This window comes from Tamandua tetradactyla, chromosome 17 (genome assembly GCF_023851605.1).
Source record: "Tamandua tetradactyla isolate mTamTet1 chromosome 17, mTamTet1.pri, whole genome shotgun sequence".
Lineage (NCBI taxonomy): Eukaryota > Metazoa > Chordata > Mammalia > Pilosa > Myrmecophagidae > Tamandua > Tamandua tetradactyla.
In genome coordinates, this window is record NC_135343.1 from 15,437,952 (window position 1) to 15,453,990 (window position 16,039).

Genomic DNA, 16,039 nt, shown 5'->3' on the forward strand with positions numbered 1-16,039 from the left:
AGTTGGAAAATACTAAAATAGCATGCCTTGCTTTTAGTTTTAAGGTCTGACTAGTTTTCGCCTCTTTTATTCTTTCTTGAATAAAAGAACACTCACAACTCAGAAACAATCTATCAGGACCCAGGTTTGTAACCATTTGTCACCTCGCCACTTGCATCCTAAGAGTCCAAGATGAGCGTGAGAGGCGACAAGATCGCCAAGAACTACATTTCCCATGATGCTTCTCTTCCGCGCACTAACGGAGATGTGACGTCGTTCCCATGGCAACACGGAAGCCCGCGCTCCGGGACCCTCCCGAGAGGTTGCAGTCTGCAAAGTTCTAGGGTGGGCCTTTCACCGAGCCTGCGGCCCTGGGGTGATCGAATCACTATGCCCAGGTACTCCCGCATCCCTGCTTGCACCTGGTTCCTCTCTCTTCCGAAATTCTCTCCTCTTTCCCACCCCAACCTTCGAGGAGGGAGGAGAGGGAGAGGCAGCTAGGGGTATTTGGTGGGGGGGTGGGGAGGGGAAGAGCCCATCCGGGACTCCAGATGGGGGCTGCCCCGCCTGCAGCTCGGGTCTGGGGGGGTCAAGGGCCTGGAGGTACCATCCTTGAGTATGTGGATTCTGTCGCAAACAATGATCAGTTCCCCAGGTTAGAAAAGTAAAGGTCTTTGGAAGATCATCAAATCCATCCACTCGCTCATTAAGTGAAAATTTCGTTGTTGTTTTTGCGGGCCTGGGACTTTTCCAGGAGACCGTACCCCAGGGATCTCCGCTCCCTGTTCAGGGCTTTAGGAAAACGGCAAATAGAGGAAACTTGGGAAAGCATCGCGGGAAGTGTGAGATCACGTTTTTAAAAAAGGAAAGAAGGAAAGGATTTTGATGACCTGTAATATACATTTTAGTTCTTCAATCCTGTGACGTCAGTAATGACCTGTTCTCAGGATAGTACTTAAGCCTTCTCTGAACAATTTATAAGGACGTCTAGGAGAAGAGTCAGGAATTCCATCATGAAGCAGGATAAATCTGTTTTTCTCACTGTGTGATCAATGGCATTTTCTCTGTTATTTTTGAAACTTGATGTGAAAAATTATTGGCTTCCCATCACAGTATAATTCGTTACAGTTTAAAAGGAATGATTATAGTTCCAAAGTTCCACAAGGGGACCTGGAAAGCAGAAAGTAGAAAAACATGTTTTGAGAAAATGATGTGTAAATGAGGAGCAGACAGGCTCTGACTGAGAGCTTGGGGGCTCACCTGTAAGATTAACGCATGAGTCTTAGTGCAGACATTTAGGGACACCCATTTTGGCCTTTTATACCTCTTTTCTTCATTCTTGATTCTTGAATAGTAGTAACTATAAACACCCAATAAATTTTAGGTGATTTTATAGGCCAAGCCCTAAACTAAAGGAATTATCACACTTTAACAATCACTGCAGTCTTATAAAGTTGGTATTTTTTTTTTATTAGCATCTTAGAAGTGAGGAAACAAAACTGAGTCTGGGACAAGCACAGCCCTTTGTATATATTAGGTGCTCAATAAATATTTATTGAGTTAATAAAGGAACGAAGGAACCAGAGAGAGTTAGATAATTTGCCCAAGTTCACATGCCTAGAAAGTAGAGCCAGTCAGGTCTCACATGCTTTTTTAGTTCTCATTCCATTTTTTTCTTAGACTTTAATTTTTTTTAGATGAATGCTCCTGTTTGTGCAAAGTTGTATGTGTGTGTGTGTGTGTGTGTGTACAAAGATGAATTAAAGGATGATCTTGAAAATGTTTGGGCTTTTAAGTGATTATTTTCCTTTACACTTAATGTAAAAAAATAATAATTTTGAGATAAAGATGTAATTTAAAAAGCAACAACAAAAATAAATGTTTCAGGGAGCCAAGATTATTTGTTACACTGGTTTTGCATGTTCCCTGTTTTTCTGAACGATTTATGTGTGGATGGTTTTCAAATTGTACATTTCCAAAAGTTATTTTAGCTTGGTGCCTGGAAGCCCCAAAGATAAGCTTACGCTCTGGTGATAAAGGCTCTGCTTATAATTTTCAGCATTCTTTGATGAACCGGTGCAAAATAAAACACCACAAAATGACCAATCCTGAGATGAGTTAGCAGGTTGTTGTCTCCAGAAAATGCTGATTTATTTTATAAATTTAACTTAAGGAAAAATTGAAATAAATATTTGAAAGCATGTGTATTAATATTAGTTTATATTAATATTTGCAGAGTTTCAAATACACATTTAAAATAATAATTCTTGTTTCTCTGAATTTTTGTTTTTCTGCCTTTCATTCAGTGATACTCTCTGGGAAATTGCAAAAGCTGAAGTGGAAAAAAGGGGAAGTAATGGAACTGAAGGTGATGGAGTTGAAATTGGAGAAAAATCTGTTTTCTTCATGGGCAGTAAAAATGGGGTAATGCAAGTTTTCCTACCCTTTTTTTTTTTTAAGTATCGTAATGATTTAACTGGCAGTGGTAAGTTTGTTGTAATATGTTGCAAACAATTTAGATACTTCAACTCTTTAGTCAGTTAACCATTCTCTGGTCTGCCAGTGTGGGAGCTGTTTGTCCCTTGTGGGAGCCCCCCATCCTGCTGATGGGGTGAGTGGGAACTGACATTGATCATTAGCTCAGTGAGCCTTACCTCTTCTTGTCAGGTGCTGTGCCCTGGTGTGGGGTTTGCTTCTAATTTGACTGCCCAAAGTAGTCACCTTTTCCCAGTTTGCACAAAGGCATCATAAATGCTAATCTGCTGGTCATACTTATACATCGCTGATAACAGCTGAACCAAGTATATAAATAATAAAAACATGAACCATATAGAATATGATACTTTTAACCCTCACTTTTCTTAATTAGAGTCCCAGAAATCAAACGAAACTTGGAGATACTCTTGTCTTCTACAACAGGGATTATTACCCTGGGGTCCATGCAGGCATTTGGGGGGTCATTGAACTCCCCAGAAATGTATGTGGAATTGTGCGTGATTGTGTGTAGCTGCATTCTTTGGGAAATTAGCTTCTCAGGATTCTAGCGCCTTCAGGAAAGGTAAAGAACCGCTGTTTCACGTTATTTCCAAACAATAGTCGTATAGTCTAGGTTTAAATATTTCAGCAGTGGTGAGTTCATTTCCACAAGACAGACTACTTCATTTTTGCTAGTCCCTACTTACTGGAAAGCCTCTGTCTGTTTCACAGTTACTTCCACCCTTTGGTCCTAATTCTGACCTATAAAGTATAAGAATAAGTCTAATTCCTCTTCTCTATGTTAAACCTTCAGATATTTTGTGGTTTTCCTTCAAATAGTTAATGGCAACTACCTTGTCTCCCTGAATCTTTGTGTTTCAAGTTTAACATCTCTGTTCTTTCAACTACTCCTTCTGCGTCATGGATTCTCTATCAGTTATGATTTTAGTAACTCTCAACTGGAATTATTCTAATGTGTAATTCTCAGAATGGAACACAATTTTCAAGGCATTTAGATCAGGTCTGCCAACTTCTCTTTTTCCAGGTGCTATGCTCCTATTATTGTTTAAAAGTTTTTTTTTTTTAATAGCTGTATAATCCTCTTGACTAAGGTTGAACTTGAAATCCACAAGTCTTTTTCATTTAATGCTGTTGTTTGATCTTTAATCTTACTAGCTTGGGCCCATTGTTACAATCTATTTTTATCTTTATTTTTAATTTACTTTTATTAAAGTAATTCATATGTGATTTTAAAACTCATAGAGTATCTAAAGGTGTATAAAGTAAAACAAAAATCCACATTATTAAGAATCTCTCCTTAAAAAGCACCACTCTTTTATCGTTTCTTGTATAATTTACTTCCACGTTTCTGAATAACATGCTTATGTGCTATTTCACGACTTCCAATGTTAGCTATCATCTGTTGAATTTCTGATATGGTAGGAGAGTATTTGGCTCTCTTATCTTTCTCCCAAACTCCCACTCCAGCCCCAGCCTGCAACATAGTTGTATTATAATTTGGGGGGCTAAATCAATATTCATTGTTATTCATTATAAAATATCTAAAACTTGGTTACTGCTGAACCAAGTGGAGACCTATGATTACTTCTCCTTTCTTTTATAACTTTCCTGCAGTTTAAAACCATCTTGTTTTATATTTGCTTAGCTGATATATGTGGCTTAGGCTTTTGTTTTTGTTTTTGTTTTGGTGCATGGGCAGGCACCACAAATCGAACCCGGGTCTCTGGCATGGCAGTGAGAACTCTGCCACCAAGCCACTGTCACACTGCCCTGTAGCTTAATTTTTACATGCATTAGTTATCTATTTATATGTAATAAATTATCTCAGAACCAAGCAGCTTGAAACAACAAATATTAATCTCCCACAGTTTCTGAGGTTCAGGAATCTGGGATTGGGTTAGCTGGGAGGTTCTGGCTCAGGGTTTCTCGTGAAGTTGCAGTCAAGGTGTCAGCCTGTGCTACCGTCATCTTGTGTTCTGACCGGAACTGAAGGATCTGTTTCCAGGCTCGCTCACCTGGCTGTTAGTAGACCTCAGGTCCTCGCTGTTGCCCAAGGGTCTCTGTTCCTCACCACATAGGCCTCTGCACACAGCTGTTCACGACATGGCAGCTGGCTTCCCTCAGGGAAATCTGAGGAAACGTGGGTACCCACGGCAGAAGCTGCTGTCTTTAAAACCTCATGTTGGAAGTGAAATGCCGTTGCTTCTGCCGTATGCTTTTGGTCACGAAGATGAACTCAGGTTTGATAGGGGAGGGACTACAGAAGGGTGTCAATACCAGGAGTTGGGGGTCACTTGGGGCTGTCCTGGAAGCTGGCTCCCCAGGTTCCTACTGATAATGCTTTCCACAATCCCCCGCACACCTTCAAAATGATTTTTCAAGTGGTCAGTTGTATCTTGTCATCTAAAAGTTACATTATCCCCCCTTCTGGTGTCCTTCATCTTATAACCCTCTGAGGGACTGGCTATTCTCAGGCACGGCTGCACAACTATTGTCCTGGGACTTCCCTCCCCTCAACACCTTGAGATTTCCCTTTGCCTCTCTCTTGTGTTGGAACTTCAGTTTCCTGGATCCTGTGTCCTCCTTTCTCTTGTTTTACACACTCATCTTGGTGGAGCACATTCTCTTGGAGTTTTCTGGGAGAGGTGCATGGAAAGTAAAATTTATGAGATACCTGAAAATGTTTTTATTTACCCTAACACTGGATTGAAAGTTGGTCTAGATGTAGAATTCTAGGTTGGAAATTATCTGTAAGGATTTTTAAAGCATTGATTGCTATATTGTCTTCTAGCTTCTGTTATTGTTTTTGAGAACACAGGTGCTATTGGATTCCCAAACCTTCCTAGAACCCATCCCCTCTCCCCCCGGAAATGCTTAGAATTTTCTCTTTAATCCCAGGATTATAAAATTTCAGTATGATATGCCTTCAGGTGGGCTTTTTTCCTCCTTTCGTTGTGTGGGACACTTAGTTCTGAAAATGTTCCTGTACTATTTCTTTGATAATTTTCTCCCTTCTGGAACTCCTATTAGTTGGATATTAGACCTCCTAAATTAATCTTTGATTTTTCTTATCTTCCCCTTTTTAATTATTCTTTGTCTTTTAATACTTCTTTTAGAGATATTTGTTCAGTTTTATCTTTCAAAAGAAATTTTACTGAATTTTTCATGAAGTCTGTTAATCTTTTTTATTTCCAAACGATTTCTCTTATACTCTGATCCTCTTTTCTTCGTATTCTGAGTATAACATTTATGGGTTTGGTGGAGATATTTTCTTCTGTTCCTTGTTTTGCCATAAGTCCCTTTATCTCTTAATTTCTTTTGATTCCAGTTATGCATATTGGAGGTATTCCTCAAATGTTATCCTTACTGTTCATTAACAGTTAGGAGGGAGGCACTAAAAAGCTGTAGGGGTGGGGGTAAAGTAAGGGACATTTCGATTGATGGGCTTTACTGTAATGTAATCAGAAAGTGGCTTTTTTGTTGGACCCACAAATATCAGTAGCCAGATTCTTTTTCTCTTATTCCATCCATTTTCTAGAGAAAGATTCTGGAAAATAGGTTGGGGAATAGGTCAAAGGTCTTACTACTCAGTATTGCATTCTGTCACTGAATCCCTCTGTTTTCTGTCTGCTTCCTTATCCCTAAGGTTGTCTCTTGTTAAAGGTTATTCCATTTAAAATACCATTTTTAAAATACCATTCTCCATATCAATAGTTAGGCAGTTTTGCTTTCTCTTTTTAATATATTTATGTCGCATCATCTACCCTGATCAATAGAATCAAACATACATTTTAAAACCTTTATGTTGCTTTTAACAATTTTCTTCAAACTATAGTCCATTCTGGGCTTTTGCCATTCTGACAGTGTTTTGTCACATTCTATATTCCATCCTGGGAACCCCTGACCTCGAAATTATTATTTTTTAATTTACATACATTAATATTCTCCTTGTGCTGTAAAGTTCTGCAGGGTTTGACAAATGCATAATGTCATGTATCCACAATTAGAGTGTCATACGAAATAGTTTACTGCTCTATGAAATCCCCTGTGCTTCATCTTTCTAATCCTCCCTGTCCCTGTCCCCAACCACTGATCTTTTTACCATTGTTTAGTTTTTCCCTTTCTACAGTGTTGTGTAATTGGAGTCATATAGAATGTAGCTCTTCAGACTGGTTATTTTTTCACTTAGTAATGTAAATATATACCTAGGAGTGAAATTGTTGGATCGTGTGGTAATTCTGTGTTTAACTATCTGAGGAACCCCCAAACTGTCTTCCACAATGACTGTACCATTTTACATTCCCACCAACAGTGTACGAGTGCTTCCATTTCTCCATATTTTGCCAACACTTACTATTCGTTTTTTTTTTAAATAATAATCACATTCGTGGTTGTGAAGAGGTATCTCATTATACTTTTAATTTGCATTCCTCTAATGGCTAATGATGTTGAAATCTTTTCATATACTTATTGCTCGCTTGAATATCTTCTTTAGAGAAATGCCTGTTCAAAACCTTAGCCCATGGATAAGGGGAAGATTCTGGAAGAATTGTGATATACTTGATAGAAAGGCCTGAATTGTTTTGAAGAGACTGTTGGTAGAAATGAGCACTCTAAAGATACTTACAGTGAGGCCTTAGACTGAGATGATAGATGTGTTATTGCAAACTGGAAGGAAGATAATCCTTGTTTTTAAGTGGCAGAGAATTTGAGAAAATTAAGTGCTGATATTGGATGGAAGGCAGAATTTGAGAGTGATAAACTTGGATATTTAGCAGAGAGATTTCCAGACTAAATGTTAAAAATGCATCCTGGTTTCTCCTTGCAGCTTATAGCAGTATGCACCAGGAAAGAGAGAAGCTGAGAACTGAACTCCTGGATACAAAGAAACCAGAAATTGATAGTCTTAAAAAATTCTGGGCTTCCAGAAAAGGAAACCCCAGAGAATAGTGCCCCACATGAGGCTTTAACCAAACGTAAAACCAGCCAGCCATTTCAGAAAAAGCCATAATTGGAAATGAAGTTATCCAAAAAGGATTTATGAAAGGTCATATAATCTGATGGTGTAGTTTATATATACTGCATGGAAAACTGACAAGTTTATTGTGAGACCTGTCTAAACAGAACCACTGCCAGACTGGACTAAAAGGAATAGGAAAGGGACAAATTGAAGGAAAAATTACTTCAAAGGCAGAGCCATGGAAGCTATTTTAGTTTGTTAAGCTCTGGAATGCAATATACCAGAAAGAGAATGGCTTTTGAAAGGAGAGTTTATTAAGTTGCAAGTTTACAGTTTTAAGGCCATGAAAATGTCTGAACTCAGGTATCCAGGAAAGGATACCTTGATTCAAGAAAGACCAATGAACACCTCTGTCAGCTAGAAAGGTACATGGCAACATCTGCTAGCTTTCTTTTCTCATTTCATAAGGCTTCCTTGGGGGCAGTTTCCTTCCACACATCCAAAGGTCTCTGGCTGTGTGGGTTCTGTCGGCATTGTTGGATCTGAGCTTTTTCCAAAATGATTCCTTCTTAAAGGGCTCCAGTAAGCAACCCCACCTTGAATGGGTGGGGACAGATCTCCAGGGAAACCATCTAATCAAAAGTCACCATTGAGTGTTATATTTGCTGTGGGCTTCTCATAAATGCCCTTTATTGTATTGAGGAAGTTTTGTTCTATTCCTAATTTTATGATTGTTTTTATCATGAACAGATGTTGTATTTGTCTAATTTCTTTTCTGCATCAATTGAGATGATTATGTGTTTTTCCCTTCATTCTATTAATGTGGTGTATTACACTGCACTGATTGACTTATGTTAAACCATCTTTGCGTTGCTGCAATAAAGTCTACTTGGTCATAGTGTGTAATTGGAAAATTTTCAACCATTATTTCTTCAAATATTTTTCTGCCACTTTCTGTCTCTTTTAACCTTCTGGGACTCCAATCATGCATGTAATGGTACACTACATGTGTCCCACAAGTCCCTCAAGCTCTTTAGTTTTCTTCATTATTTTTCTTTCTTCCCACACTGGGTAACTTCAGTGGTCTTATCTTCAATTTCATTTATCTTTCCTCCTGCCTGTTCAAATCTGCTGTGAATCTGTCTGATGAGTTTTTAATTTCGGTTCTGTACTTGATAGCTCCAAAATTTGTTTGGTTCCTTTGTACAATTTCTATCTCTTCAGTTTGTTCAGACAGAACAATTTCTTTTAGTTCTAATTTCTTAGAACTAATTTCTTTTAGTTCTTTCTAAGTTCTTTGTATATGGATTCGTTTAGCTCACTGAATAGTTGATTTAAGGTTTTCAACTAACAGTTCCAGTCTGTGAGATTTCTCGGGAGGGATTTCTGGCAAATTCTCTTTTTTTGTGTGAGTGTGTCATACACTCCCTTTTCTTTGTGTGTTTTATAATTTTTTTATGTGAACTGGACATTCTGAGAATTATGTCGTAATAACTCTGGAAATCTAGTTCTCCCACTCCTCTGAGATTTCTTGGTTTGTTCTTGTTGTTGTTAAGGGATGTAGCCATCAATTTGAGACTTTTTCAAATTATGTTTGCTCTCAGACAGGAATGGAAAGAGAAAAGGGAGAAGAAAGAAGGCATTGCAGAGGAAGTGGTCCAGAAACAGCTAGAGTTTAGTTTAGGCCAGCAGATAGAGAGAATGGTCTAAAGAGATTGGGAGTTTGTCAGTCAAGGAGCTGGAATTGGAAAATAGAAGGATTTTAGAGAAAGGGAGGAAATGAGGGAATGGGGCCAGATGGAGAGATATGAGGAGGACTTGGGAAATTAGAGTCCCAGGGTCAGAGAAGAAGACTGGACTTCTGGTGTGACTGATGTAATGGAAGGGAAGATTGAATTTGTTTTGGTAGTCTCTAAATGAACTTAAACCAGGTCAGTGTTTCTTGAACCACGAAACCCTGCCATCTGAGGGTCCATCCTTATGTGGCCATATTTCAGTGAATTTTTCAAATTTGGATTATCATTTTAATGATCATCTAAAATATAATTCCAGAGCCTGTAGTTGAGTTTATGTTTATTTAGAATTGTCACCAAGTAGTCCTACACATATATAAGATTATAATGAAAACAATTTAAATCAACACTAAGAGACCATGAGAATTTGAGAGAATTAGCTAGATAATACCTATGCTTCCTTCCAATTCTAGAATACAGTGATTCTGATTTCATACCTTCTTATACATAGACTATATTAATTTCTAGGTTCTGTGCCCTTATTTATTTAAAATTTTAAAAGTATACAACATGATGCATGTTCATTGTAGGAAAATTCTGGTTTTTAAAAAAATGAAAATTATCTGCAAATTTACCACCTAAAATAATCCCTGCTGACATAGTGGTGTCCCTTTGGAATAACTTATTTGTCTGTGTATGAGTGTTTCTCTCTCACTCACTCTTTCTCTCTACATGTGTATGTATATCTCAAAGAAACAGGAAAAACTATTTTTTTGCTTTAAGAAAGGGTTATGCTATATAAATATAACTGTTTTGTAACCTTCGTTTTTAAAATTTAGCACTCTAGTACCATGTCAGTAAGTTTATTCCTATGCCATCATTCTTAACAGCTGCGTATTATTTCGCCATATGGATTACCATAATTAATTTGGTTAATCCCTTATCTTGAGACATTTAGGTTGTTTATAGTTTTTCATTTTGATATTTTGATACAATACCTGCCAATTAACATCCTTCAATGTACAATTTTGGTACTATTTGTTTTGGTTTATAAAAGGTGCCAGAATGCAGTATACCAGAAATAGAACAGTTTTCAAAAAGGGGACTTTAATAAGTTAGAAGTTTTCAGTTCTAAGGAAGTGAAAGCGTCCAAATGAAAGTGCCAACAAGAAGTTACCTTCACTCAAGAAAGGCCAATTGGTCTGGAACACTTCTGTCATCTGGGAAGTCATAGGACTGGCATCTGCTGGTTTCTTGCCCCCATTGCATTCAGCTTCTCCAGGGCTGGCTTTCATCTTTGGCTTTCCTTAGCTCTCTCCAGATTCTGGCTTGCTTAACATCTGGCAACATCTGCTAGGCTCCAACCATCTCCATACATCTGGTGTCTGTTCTCCAAGTGTTGGCATTTGTGTCAGCTCTGAACTCTATCACCTCTGAGGCGCTGGTCATTTCTGACTCTCTCCAAATGTTTCCTCTTTTAAAGGATTCCAGTAAACTAATCAAGCCCTACCTGGAATGGGTGGAGTCACCTCTCTATCTAATCAAAGGTCACACCCACAATTGGATGCATCACATCTCCATGGAGATAATCTAATCAGGCTTCCAACCTACAGTGCTGAATCAGAATTAAAAGAAATAGCTGCTCCAATGAGATAGACAAGCATCACTTTTCTGGGGGTACATGATACTTTCAAACCAGTACACTATTCCAATTATTTCTTTATATTTCCTATTACAGAAGGTCATTCAGTATGATCATATTCCAAATATAACCTAGGGTAATTTATTTATAATCTTGTTTTGGTGAAAATTACAGGTATGTTAAAATGTTCCATGCTTTTGCCAGCCCAGAGTTTTCCAAACTATTTTCCTTGGAGCCCCAAAATTTCCTACTGCTATTCTTTTATTTTTTCTTGAAAGAATTCACTCATTCATTCATTTAGAAAAGATCTTTCTATTAAGAAAAAATTATTCAAACCCCTGAGCCAGTTCCCTGGCTAAGGTATGAGGTTAAGCGTTATGGTTACTGACACAGATGAGACCAGAACCTATATTTCTGATTTCTAAAATAGAAACTTGTAATAAGCACATGTTCTAGAAGTAAAACAAACAAAAGTATTCTAATAGTATTTCAGTTGCTTACTTTGAACGCATTTGCAACTTGTCCTTTATTTGTATGTTGTATTTCTTTTTACTTCCACTTCAACAATTAGAATTAAAACATTTTAGAAGCCACTAATCATCAACTTAACCAGTAATTAGCATTGATGAGTAGAGAGAAAATTTAAGACAGCTGCCAAGTTGACCACTAGAGTGAGATATGATTTGCTAGTATTTGTCATCTGCAGGGCTTTATAATTATAATAATAGCAGTATAGTTACACTGTGATGGAAAGTTGACAGTTAACTTTTTCCTTTTATCAGATTAAGAACAATTCTGAAAGTTTCTGGCTTCCAGGTAGTTTATCATTCAAGTGATTAGAAAACTATTTTGGTCCACAATTATGAGCAATAATAAAATTTTACATAAGTGTGACATTAACACAATATTCTTTCTTTTTGAATTTCTAGGGAAAGACTACTATTATTCTAAGGTGTCTTGATAGGTAAGTATCATGTTAATTTTTAGTCTACATTTTTGCTTGCTCCAGTTGTATAGGCAAGTTAGAATCTAAAAGAAAACGATTTGGGGACGTGACTAAGATATTTAGCTCTTAGTGATGCTTAATATACCCTTAAAAAGTACCTCTAAAGATATAATTAACAAGAAGGCAAAAAACTGTTCGAGATTAATACTGGATTTCTCCATTTGGGGGAGAAATATTCCTGTATCCACCCAGCCTGTGAGAAAACTTGCATTCTTTTTGGCCATTTTGTTGCTGTTAAATTATTTTTTTCTATATATTCTGTGGTTAAATGAACATTAATTATAATCTTTAAATTGCTCATGGCTGAAGCATATTGTTGCTCCTCAAACTATAAATTGTACTGTTTGTTTTTAATTCTTCAAACCTATACCTCATACTCATGCCATCTGCATATGAAGATTTAGAACTAATATTGGTAAATATTTCAGGAAGTTGCTAAGGAAAGCCCTCAGCCAATCTTGGAAAGTATTTCTCTGTCCCCTTCATTGCAATTCATATTTCTTATATCTCCACCAAAAACATTAAAAAAAGAGGTGGAATTTGGTTTTAAGGTCACATCCGAGAAACATCCATCATTTGAAAAATATTACTTAAAAATGTAGATAATGGCATCCTGACTTCGTGTAATTCCTTTCACCAACAAAATTGCTTCTTAGGAAGAAGAACCATCCATAGTGACCTGTGTCATCTTTCTGTCTTCAGGAATCTTTCCATCTCTAGGAAAGTTTTAGGCTACACTTTGATGCATTTTTAATTACAAACAAATCATCTAATACAGCATTAGGTTAGGAGGCTGACCTTCTACTGCACTGACCTGAAAATTATTAATTTCAATTCCTTGAAATGAAAGTCTACTAAGAAAAAGGGCAATTCTCCAAATTATAGATTAATATCAGATCTTATAAATTTTCTCTTTAAAGTAACCTTTTACTTCATAAAAGAAAATGTTTTATCATTCAGGAAATATAAACATTATTCTATATGTGTATCAAAGATACATGCAGGGGTGATATAGAAAACATAAATATATAAAGCACAAATAAAAAATATGGACTTTTTTTAGATAGCTGAGTTCTAATATTAGAACTATTTCTGAACATATGGATCTAGGAAATCTGATCATAGTAGAAATGAAAGTCTTTAACATTAGCAAATATGCCAATGAATAATCCATCAGGCAAAAATCATGGCCAACTTTCAACTGCCATGCAGGACCATGTGCAAAAACTGATACAAGCCTGGCCCAGTCTTGAGTCATACATTTAAGGGGCTAATCTACTACTCTATAAGAAACTGACACTAATTGCAATGGCCTCTGGCTTCATCTGTCTTTTCTTCACTGAATTAGAGTTTCATTTTCTCATTGGCAGTGTTATTTCTTCCTTTCATCTTGTAAGATAAATTTCAGTTGGTTTAGAAGGTCTTTTGTATTAAGCATGGTTATTGAGGAGGTGGTTGCTGCTGGAATTATGATATGAATATTCAAAATCCTTTCTTCCAGTTTGGGTGAGGTCTTGCCTGGAAAACTGGTCTCAGTACTGGCTTACTGCAGGACTTTGAGTCTTATGGGTATGTGCCCCTTTTGTCATATATTTCAGTGCCCTTCCAGGAATAGGTATCATCGTGTCAACTTTGAAGCCTTTTGCTGTGCGATCCATAGGTGCTGTATTTGGGTTCCTGTTCAGAAGCACTGCCTTCTCTTGTGTCTACAAACTGAAGACGCCAATATATTACAAAAATATTCTTGGAAACATTCTTTTATGTGATTCTAGCCCTCTACCTTCTCTGCTAACAATATCTTGTATCTACTTCAGTATCCACACAACTCCTCCATTTAAAAGCGGTTATATCATCATCTAAATCTGTCTTGATTGTAGATCTTTTCTTAGCCATATCTTTGGCTTTGATTGCAGCAATTTTTCCCACTGACATAGCTTCAGTCAAAGACCTAATCTGTTCAAGTTGTCTAAGTTCTTGTTTGGGGCCCTCCTAGTGAGCAGCCAAACTTTCTTTATTATGGCGCATACACTCTTCATCCTCAATTTATGGTTTCTCTGCTTCCGCTAAAACTTCATCTGCTCTTCCTTTAACTTCAACAAGTGATTGAAGACCTATTAATTCCAGGGGGCCACTTCTGTTTGTACTTGCTGATATTAATGTTTTACCATGGATATCCAAGTGCATTTCTTCAGTCAGGTCTTCTAACCCCAGGAATGTTTTTAGTGGCTGCTGACAGATGTAAACAGAATGAGAAAGGTGCAAATTATTAAATATAAATAAGATAGAATCCAGCATGAAGTGCTTTCTGGGTTGGTGTTTTGGTTTGCTAAATGCTGCAAGAATGCAATATATCAGAAATGGAACAGCTTTTATAAGGGGAATTTATTAAGTTACAGGTTTGCAGTTCTAAGTCCATAAAAATGTCCAAACTAAGGCATCCATAGAAAGATACCTTAGTTCAAGAAAGAGCCGATGATATTCTGGATTTCTGTTAGCTGAGAAGGCACATGGTGGCATCTTCTAGCTTTCTTTCCCAGCTTTCTGTTTTAATGGCTACCCCGGGGATGTTTTCTTCCTTCATCTCCAAAGATCTCTGTCTGTGTCAACTCTGAAGGTTTTTCCAAAACATTCCCCTCTTAAAGGACTCCGATAATTGACCCCACCTTGAATGAGTGGAGACACATCTCCATGGAAACCACCTAATCAGAAGGTCCCACCTACAACTGGGTAGGTCACATCTCCGTGGAATCAACTTAGTAAAAAAGATTCCATCCAGCGATATTGGATGAAGATTAAAGAACATGGCTTTTCTGGGGTGCATAATAGTTTCAAACCGGTACAGTTGGCCTTTCATTCCAATCTTCCAAATTACACAGTTGGCCTTGACGTCCTTGTGCTAGGAGACTCCTTGACAATCACTTTGTCTCCTTTTACCACTGTCTCCTTCTGCATGTTGTACTGTTGCAAGATGCTAGGCACATGCACCATCTGTCTCCTACCTCAATAGTGCCTTGGCAAACCAACAAAAAGCAGCACTAATAATCACCAGCAGCTACCAGGGCCACCAAGGATATGTAATAATCTTTTCAGGACTTCTCCTTCCTGATGTCTAGAGAATTTTTTTTAATAGGAAAAGAGTTATGGGTTGAATTGAGTCCCCCAAAAGTTATCTAGAGAATTTTTTTAATAGGAGAAGAGTTATGGGTTGAATTGAGTCCCCCAAAAGTTATGTTTAAGTTCTAACCTCTGGTCCTGTGAATATTACCTTTTTGGAAATAGGTTCTTTGAAAATATTATTGGTTAAGATGAGGCCAAACTAAATTTGAGTGGGCCCTAATCCAATATGACTGGTGTCCTTATAAGAAGAGGAAGTTTGGGTACAAAGACAAACAGAAAAAGGGAAAATGTCATGTGATGACAGAGATTTGCTGCAACTGCAAGCCAAGGAACGTCAAGGATTACCAGCAAACTCCAGTAGCTACGAGAGGCAAGGAAAGAATCTCCCCTATAGGTTTCATAGAGAGCATGGCCCTATTGTCACCTTGACCAGACTTCTCACCTCCAGAACTGTGAACAATAAATTTCTGCTGTTCTAAAATATATATATATTTTGGTTTTCAAATTATATATGTATATATATATATCATAAAACTTCCCCCTAAGCAATATGTCAATGTGTAAATAATTCATCAAATCATTTTAATGAAATCATTTGATTTCTAGGACTTATGGCTATAGCTTATTTGTTTGTAATTCTCACTAGTTAATGATATCCATGTTTGAACCATGATTTAGGATAGAGAACTACATTAAAATCTCCCAATGATGTACTGTTTAAATTGATAGCCATTAGGTTCCCAGCTCCCATTAAGACTGAGCATAAACCTGATATCGGTGTTTCCCACATGGCTGGGACACAGAGAATCTGTCCCCTATCATGGCTGTCAACACTGCCAACCCTATCATCTCCACTTGCCACAACAGTGCCTTTGGAGGCTGCCACATCCTGTCTTTGTGACACCTCTGCAGCTGTCACAAAAATCCACCAAGATGGTTTTTGATGGCTAACTTTTAAATAAAAAATATTAATCATTTTCCCTCAATTGCTACAATGGAGGGTAACTTCTTTACTAATAGATTAAAATTTTTTAGAAGAAGCAAAAATGAATCAGATAGGGTAATAGCATAAGAAACTAATACCACCCACGATGGCAGTAACCATC

The 16,039-nt window shown here is 37.4% G+C and overlaps 1 protein-coding gene, 1 long non-coding RNA gene and 2 pseudogenes across 4 annotated transcripts in view; 1 reads left to right on the forward strand and 3 right to left on the reverse strand.

Annotated features, from left to right (window-relative positions):
- The window catches only part of LOC143660760 (uncharacterized), a 107,606-nt gene that overhangs the window by 63,076 nt on the left and 28,491 nt on the right, over positions 1–16,039 (reverse strand). Inside the window, exon 3 of one of the 3 annotated variants that reach the window (XR_013164237.1) lies at positions 539–1,149. The exons of the other annotated variants lie outside the window; for them this stretch is intronic. This is a non-coding gene — a long non-coding RNA (uncharacterized LOC143660760). Of the gene's footprint in view, positions 1–538; positions 1,150–16,039 lie in introns of those variants that run through there. 3 annotated transcript variants of the gene reach the window in all.
- The window catches only part of DYNC2LI1 (dynein cytoplasmic 2 light intermediate chain 1), a 41,389-nt gene continuing 25,576 nt past the window's right edge, over positions 227–16,039 (forward strand). Inside the window, exons 1-3 of the mRNA XM_077134112.1 lie at positions 227–377; positions 2,286–2,403; positions 11,740–11,774. Coding sequence (XP_076990227.1) covers positions 370–377; positions 2,286–2,403; positions 11,740–11,774 — 161 coding nt within the window. The 5' untranslated portion in view covers positions 227–369. The remainder of the gene's footprint in view (positions 378–2,285; positions 2,404–11,739; positions 11,775–16,039) is intronic.
- LOC143661503 (parafibromin pseudogene) lies at positions 12,850–13,474 on the reverse strand (annotated as a pseudogene).
- Positions 13,605–16,038, reverse strand: LOC143661651 (parafibromin pseudogene; annotated as a pseudogene).